At 45.6% G+C, this 7148-nt stretch overlaps 2 protein-coding genes across 2 annotated transcripts; both read right to left on the reverse strand.

The window, feature by feature from the left end:
- Positions 1–323: 323 nt before the first annotated feature.
- ARPC5 (actin related protein 2/3 complex subunit 5) lies at positions 324–4703 on the reverse strand. The gene is made up of 4 exons (XM_062581456.1): positions 4503–4703; positions 4256–4327; positions 2150–2326; positions 324–1621 (listed from the first exon to the last, which is right to left on the reverse strand). The coding sequence occupies exons 1-4, from the start codon at positions 4644–4646 to the stop codon at positions 1559–1561; spliced, it is 456 nt and encodes a 151-aa protein (XP_062437440.1). The 5' UTR covers positions 4647–4703; the 3' UTR covers positions 324–1558.
- Positions 4704–6125: 1422 nt separating this feature from the next.
- Positions 6126–6909, reverse strand: APOBEC4 (apolipoprotein B mRNA editing enzyme catalytic polypeptide like 4). Its single transcript, XM_062581698.1, is given in 2 exon segments — positions 6126–6387; positions 6389–6909. Coding segments are annotated over 2 exon segments (783 nt in total).
- Positions 6910–7148: the final 239 nt, after the last annotated feature.

Consider the following 7148-nt stretch of genomic DNA (forward strand, 5'->3'; position numbering starts at 1 on the left):
GACGTTTGTGCGGATCTCAACGTCTGGCTAAAATTTTAGTTTAAGTAGAAGAATGGAGTTTAAAACATTTCTTGTTATTTAAATATTTTACTGACATCTCAAATCTTCTAAGCTGATTTAGTTGTAAGTAATGGTGATAGTTGCACAGCTACAAATAACTGCTCTGAAAAAGGCTTACCAAGAAAAATAGCCAAGAGGAAAACAGGATTTTAGGGACTGCTTTTTTTTAACTTTTCTCAGTCCTTGTACAGCACCATGGTGGACTAAAAAAATAACACTTATTCCAACCATTTTCCAACCATCCAGGCATTTCAGACACCAAGTAAATATTCAGTGACGATTTATTGTCTGGTCTTTATTATTATTACAAAAAAAGCAGATATCAAAAAACAGCAAAGATTTCACAAGTTTCCCAACAGTTTTACACAACTGAATTGCTGTAAAATGGTGAATGTAAAACAAGTGTATTTAAGCCCTGGCCCTAAACATTCAAAGGCAGTTTGTGGTCTGCGATGCCCTAGGCTTGCTTAATTCTTTTTAAAATACTCCTCTCTATGCTGGGACTTAATTTGCCCACTAGCTAACACACTGTGGTAAAATACAACAGGAATGTAAACTTTTTGGGATCCTTTAAGACCCTATATATCTGGAAAATAAAATATGGGAGCCTTGCAAAGGATGGTGCAGATACCAGTATGAATTTCTTAGATTACCACAGGCAGCCATTATGTTGTGCTTGACAAAATCAAATCACTTCCAAGTTGCTGAAAGGTGATTTGCTGTGTGAAAGCTTTTCCTTCTCCTCATCAGGATCTTTGCTTCCCCCCCCCCCCCCCCAAAAAAAAAAAAAGTTCACTGGACCAGGCTCTACTGTAAGTAAGTGGCCCAACAGCCTTCTAAATTCTGTCATTCAAATTGCACAACAGACAATTTCATCCTATTGTGACTTTCCAACAGTGGACTCAGCATTTGATCACAAAAAACCACACTAGGCCATGAGATGCAAGATTAAGAAAAAAAAATGCTCAACTTTCTGGAATGATAATCAGGTTTGGAGGGGAGCCTTTGCCTTCTGTCCTATTCACTGCTGTAGGTTCAGAGGCTGACCAAGAGAAACATGGTCCAGTTACCTATATTAATAGCTGCCCCACTTCTCAAGTATGTATCTTACATCAAAACACTGCTTGGCTAGCAAAAAGAATTAAGACACTGCCCTACGTCCCTCAGCTTTTGCTTGGAAAGTCAGGTCCAAATCTGTCATAATTATACACAAATGCAAATCGTCCTAAACATGAAGTTGTATATGTAGTTATACATGTCACTGAAATGCTCTTGAGTACCAAATATTCCTGTTAGAAATAAAATTGCACCTTCATAATTTTCCAGAGTTCAACAAAGAGACCAAGATATGCATTATTTGTCAGATATGAAAGAAGCAGCGAGAAGGCAAGCTGAGAGACAGAGGCTGCCCACAGGGCAGCAATGGCATTTGGTTGTTTGGTTTTTGTACCAGCGTTTCCCACAGCCACAGGAGGCAGACAACCATTTGTTGCTGGACTTAAACCGTTTTTCTGGCAGTTAAAACACGGACAATGGACCCCACTCCTCCAGCAGCCAGGGCCTGAGAAGAGAAACATGGCAATTAACACGAAGTCAAGAAGGTAACAACAGGCTGAAACAACTGCTTGACAGCAGGGACTTCCAGATTCCAGATTGCATTTCAAATTAGCATCTCCCAGCACTTTACATAAAGTACAAAACCAGTACCAAGGGAGCTAGGGAACTACAACCACGTTCACTCTAAAGATAGCTATTTGACAGGCTTCTACTTCCCTACGTAACTAAGCTGCAAATTTTGCTTCCCTCTAAGAAGGAAATTCTACTTTCATCTGCTTTAATTACTAGGGTAAACTTCATTTACCTCAGTCTAACATAAATTTTAAGTGTAGAATCTTAACCTAAGGAATCAAGAGAGATATAATTCAACTGTGAGCCTGCAGAACCGTATCTTTCTCACTGTGTGAATACAACATTTCAGCTTTACCAAACAGAAAGGTTATTCTAACCAGGCTTGACGAGTGCGTCCTGGCCCCAAGAATCTACTACTAAGAATAACCCAGTCAAGAAAATGCACGTCCTATAAACACACCTTCTCATGCCACTGCAGCAGCACAGCACTGCTGTTGTCAGAAGGGCTCTCAAAGCCCTTGTAGATGTACTTCATTAGCAGATCAACGCCATTCTTATCCAGTGACTGCACTGCTTTCTCAATATCATTGGCTTTGAAAGAGATGAGGACCTTCAGGACAATACTTTCTGCACGATCCTGTGAAGAAGCAAGAAAGACAGGGATCCATTCATTCTCAAATACAGTGCGTCCAAATATTAGTCATCTCTTGAGGAAGTAGAATTTAATTTTTCTCTTTAACAATTTCTGAAACACTTTTTTTTTTAAAAAAAAAAAAGCAGTTTGTACACCTAGCTTGTACTTATAATGTGTAAGAGAGACCTTCTCCCAACAGTATAGTCTAATTAACTTGCCAAATACCTACAATTCTAGATCTAGAGTTAAGTATTTGAATTTTTATTTAATTCAGGTTATTTAAGTTCAGCCTACAGATGAGCTATAAGGAAACCTAATACTTAATGAGAAGGCCAGTCCCAACACAAACAGTAAAAAGAGTTTAACAAATTTGTTCTCTACTAAGTTTTCTGCCTCTCTACTTCTGAAAGTTTCTACCCATTATATGAAAAAAAGGTCCAGTTTTCATAGCAAAACTCAATTTCTGGGAAGCTCCAGAACAGTTATAAAAATTAAGTACCTGGCTACTGGCCTGCCTCATCACCAAAGCCTTTTCCATGCTTTTGTACTGTTTAATGAGATAAAATTACTCTATTCCATGGAAACAGTATTGGTCAACCTAGATAAGGGGACTCCTGAAAGCCACTCATTTCAAAAACAGTCAACTTCTGTCCCATCCGCATAGGAGGCAAACTGGCAGCATTAACAATACTTTGCATTGATAACCATTTGCAAGTCCATGTGGATGTCTTTTCAGGCTCAGGAATTTGTGTGGCATGAATACAGCTGCAGATTAGCCATATAATCAGCAAAGAAAGATCTCCTCTTTCTCATTCATCATTAATTGAGGAAAAAATAAAAGAAAAAAAGATCTCAGGTTTGTTAGACCTTTAAACAATCCCATCGTCCCAAATACTTCAAGCAACTCCCTCCTACAAAAATTAAGAAATTTAGTTTCCTTGTTTAACTTAATATCCCTTAGCCACTTGGGTGAATGAGACTTCTCATACGAAATGAAAACAAAAAATAACCTCCCCATTATCAAATAAAATTGAAGCCAAACATTAAAAATCCATTGCTGTACCCTTCGCAACCCCACTGCCTTCACGCTCTATTTTCAATTACAATACACACCCAATGGGAAAAAATCATCAAAACGAAGATAAAACTGTTTAGTCCTTTAAATGGTGATATCTGTACATCTATATTGTATAAATACCGGCTGACTCCCAGATCCCGGTATAACTGCACAGGGCTCGGTGAAGCCTTCACCGGCAGCCTTGTGAGGTTGGTGCGGTAGCAGAGCAGCACAGAAACGTGCCTGCGGGATTCTCTTCCAACAGCAAGACCTCTGCGGGTGCTCCCGAGCGGGGCAGTTCCCGGCGTTATCCGCCTGCTCCTCTCGCTGCTGAGCCACGAACTACTCAGGCTCACCTGGGGGACAGTCGGAAGCAGGCGCACAGGGTGCGCTCCGCTTGTGTCACAGGGGGAGCGCCTGCATTTTCTACCCTTTACCAGCCTCGCTTTGATTGGATGCAACAGCTATCGTTTCTTCCTTTTTTGTAGGTGCAGAGCCCGGCCGTGGCAGCGTTTCTCAGAGATGACTACCAAAGCTGCGCTTCCTGGATCGGCGAGCGCTCCGCCGCCGGCTCCAGCGGTACCGACCCGCTCCGGATCGGGCAGCGGCGCCCGCCAACGCCTGAGATAGCCGGGCCGCGGGATGGAGAATTTACGGCGGCTGAGAAACCTGCACCGAAGCGGCGCCAGCACCGAGTGCGCGCTACGCACAGGTGCGAGCTACAACTTTGTGCACCCCGGTCAGGCTAACCGCGATGCTTCGACACCAGCGAATATCCCAAAGCAGCCTGCTCGCCTCGCCCACGGCCCGCCTAGGGGCCGGGGCCGCACCGGCGTCAGAGAGCAGCCCCGGGAGCGCGTTACTCGGGACTCCACCTTCACGGCCTGGTTCTTGGTGTTGAGCGGCGGGTTCTTCAGGGCTGCCTGCAGCGCGGCCATCATGTTCCCTCTGCGAGGCCGTTAAGGGCAACCGCGGGGAAGGAGGCTCCGCCGCCGCCGCCCCGGCCACCGACGGCGCCACAGCCGCTCGCGCCGCGCTCGCCCCCGCCCGGCCGCTTCCCCCCCCCCCCCCCCAAACGACCGTTGGTGCCGGGACTTCTTCGCGGCCGCTGGCGGAAGGATATTGCCGCAGGCAGGAATCCACTTCGCCCTCGTCGGGCCCCGCCTGGCCATCGCCTCCGTCCTCCTCGTCCACGAACTTGTTCTCGTCGTACTCGTCCACGTCCACCCGGCGGAAGCGCGCCGACGACACCGTGTGCTTCGCCATGGCCGCGGGGCCGCCGCCGCCGCCTCCCCTCGCCTCGCTCGCCGCCGCCGCCCCGGCCCCGGCCCCCGCCCGGCTCCGCCGCCGCCGCCCCGCCCCGCGCACGCGCATGCGCCCGCCGCCGAGCCCCCGCCCGCCAGCTTGGAGGCGCACGCGCGCCACGGGAGCGCGGCGGCCGCGGAGGGGCGCAGCAGGTCAGCTGCTGCCATTGGTCAGTTGAGGGTGACGTGCCGCCGCGCGCCGCCAGGGGGAGCAGGTGCTGGCTGGTCGCCGTGGTAACGGGGCGCGTGCGCTGCCCCCCCTCGCGGCGCGGCCGTTAGCTCCCCCCGGGCGGGGGCGCTCGCGCGGCGACCGTTACGCTGCCGCGCGGCGGGCTCGGCGCTCCTGAGGAGAGGGGCGAGCCTCGGCAGGCAGCCCTCTCGCCGGCCCGGGGATGCCCAGCAGTGGTGCTTGAGGCCCGGCGAGATCAGCTTTCTCCCCTTTTGCAGGCCGGTATGAGGGTACAAAGAGGGGTTTAGGCGGCATAATGCAAATGCCCCGTTTCTGTCATGCTTATAATATGATGTTGGGCTGTGAACTTGGTACTAGAAGCCCAAGCGCATTGGTACCACTAGATAAGAAAATAAGATTGGCTTTATAAGCCCAGTGAGAAATAAATTGGCCCGCATTACAGTGCAGACAGTTTTCAAGTGTGTTAACTCAAAGGTACTAATAAGCTATGCAGGATCAATATAACTTATGTCAGGAAAGCTTTTCTTAAAAAAAAAAAAAAAAAAAAAAAAAAGCTTTTAAATGCTATAAAAGCAAGGAATCTGATATATCCTAGAGCATTTCCATCTTTATGGTGCTTATGCATAATAAAGCTGCTCCATGCATTTCACCGAAGTTGCCTCATTGGAAGCTATGTTCAGAGGTTATAGTTGTGCTTGTAGCTCGCATACTGCTTTTATTTTTCCAGTAAAAATTGGCTTGACAACGACAAATTCATTTATCACAGGAAATAATTAGGAGATACTGAGTTTTTGTTACTGCAGATACAGGTTTATATTTGAAAGGTATAGGCCTAAAGTAAAAGCTTATTATCTTCATAGTCAATTATTTTGAGTTTCACGGTTCCTCAGTAGATTCACTTTTATAAGAGGTGACTTTAGTGTTTTGTGCCATTTTAAGTCTCAGTTTTACAGCTTGGAAGTTGTTTAATTTGTATCACCTTCACAACAGGTGTCTGCCTTTGGAGACATTTCAGAATTATGAATTTCATATAGTAGCTCCTTTGGCATTTTTAAATGTCTTTCTTACAGTATTTTTAGTTTTGGAGTACAGATGTTCTTTCTGAAAGGGTAGAAATATGTCTGGGAAAAGCACCAAGTGGCTTTGAGACATCAGAGATGGCAGATTGCCTTTCATCAGTTGTAAAGGCTGTTGCAAGGCTGGTTTAGAAGAAGAAAAGGTCTTCAAATTTTGCTGCAGAGCAGGTTTTCCCTACATTTTCCCTGTTTTAAGAAATGCTTTCTTCAAATACGGTTTCATTCCTATTAAGTTGTTAATTTGATGTGGATTTGTTTGATCTGGTAAGGTTTTTGATGGCAAAGCTGGGTGATAAAGGGTTGACCCTGGGATGCTATACACAAAATTGCAGAGGAGGTGATGCCATGTTCCCCCAGGCAGTGGGCGTAGAGTCGCATGAGGCCATAAGCTGGAAAGGCTTTGTAAAGCTTCACGGTTCCATATAGCTTTCGGAAAACTCCTCAGTGTGATAAAACTGAGAGAAATAGATGCAGAGGGTGACTTCAGGATACTCTATCAAGAAATTGTAGAGTTTACTTATGCAGCAGTGGTTGGCCTCATTACAAGGAGAGTAGTTTGAATAGAGGATTATGTAGCCAATGTTTTAATAGGTGTAAGTAACTGAGTCCGGATAACTGCCTGCCTCAAATAACGTAGATTCTGGATGGTTGTCTTGGTCGGTACAGTTGGTAGCATGGCCTTTTTGGACTAACGTGCCAGAGAAAAACCTTAGTTCATAAAATAGATGTTTGTTTTGTAGGCTCGTTGACCTGTATGAGAATCCAAAGGCTCTGTGAAATTCTGCATAAGGGACTCTAGCTTCTTCACCTGTCTGTATGTGATAGACACAGTTAGCACAGTTTGGGTTCAGTGTCTGCCAGTAATAGGACTTCACTACAGTCCTCTGCTTTGTCAAATATTCTTGGAAAATTGCTTTCTCCTTTAGGCTCGTATTCTGTTGAAAAATCTCCCTGTTCATATGCTATTTGGCTGATGGTCCTGGGGAAAAAAATACTCAAGAAAATAGTATCTTAATTTAACCTTTCAGTTTGTTCTGCACTTCCACTGCAACAATAACAGTAAATAGTTTCTTTAAAATACATTGAAACTTGTAGCAGGGTATAGAAATTGAATGATGACACAGAGGGATCAAGATCCTCTTGCAGCCTAGGAGTTTTTTCACTTTTTGCAGAGTAGCTTTTCTGTTAGAAACGTGAG

The sequence above is a fragment of the Rhea pennata genome, chromosome 8 (genome assembly GCF_028389875.1).
Source record: "Rhea pennata isolate bPtePen1 chromosome 8, bPtePen1.pri, whole genome shotgun sequence".
Taxonomy (NCBI): domain Eukaryota; kingdom Metazoa; phylum Chordata; class Aves; order Rheiformes; family Rheidae; genus Rhea; species Rhea pennata.

What these genes read in the sequence shown, in the direction of transcription:
- ARPC5 (XM_062581456.1), bottom strand. Translation starts at nt 4,646, where the DNA reads ATGGCGAAGCACACGGTGTCGTCGGCGCGCTTCCGCCGGGTGGACGTG. An exon ending in CCAAGAACCAGGCCGTGAAG is followed by an intron (nt 2,327 to 4,255) that starts GTGGAGTCCCGA and finishes GCTTCTTCACAG; the next exon opens with GATCGTGCAGAAAGTATTGT. An exon ending in TGCTGCAGTGGCATGAGAAG is followed by an intron (nt 1,622 to 2,149) that starts GTGTGTTTATAG and finishes TTCTCTTCTCAG; the next exon opens with GCCCTGGCTGCTGGAGGAGT.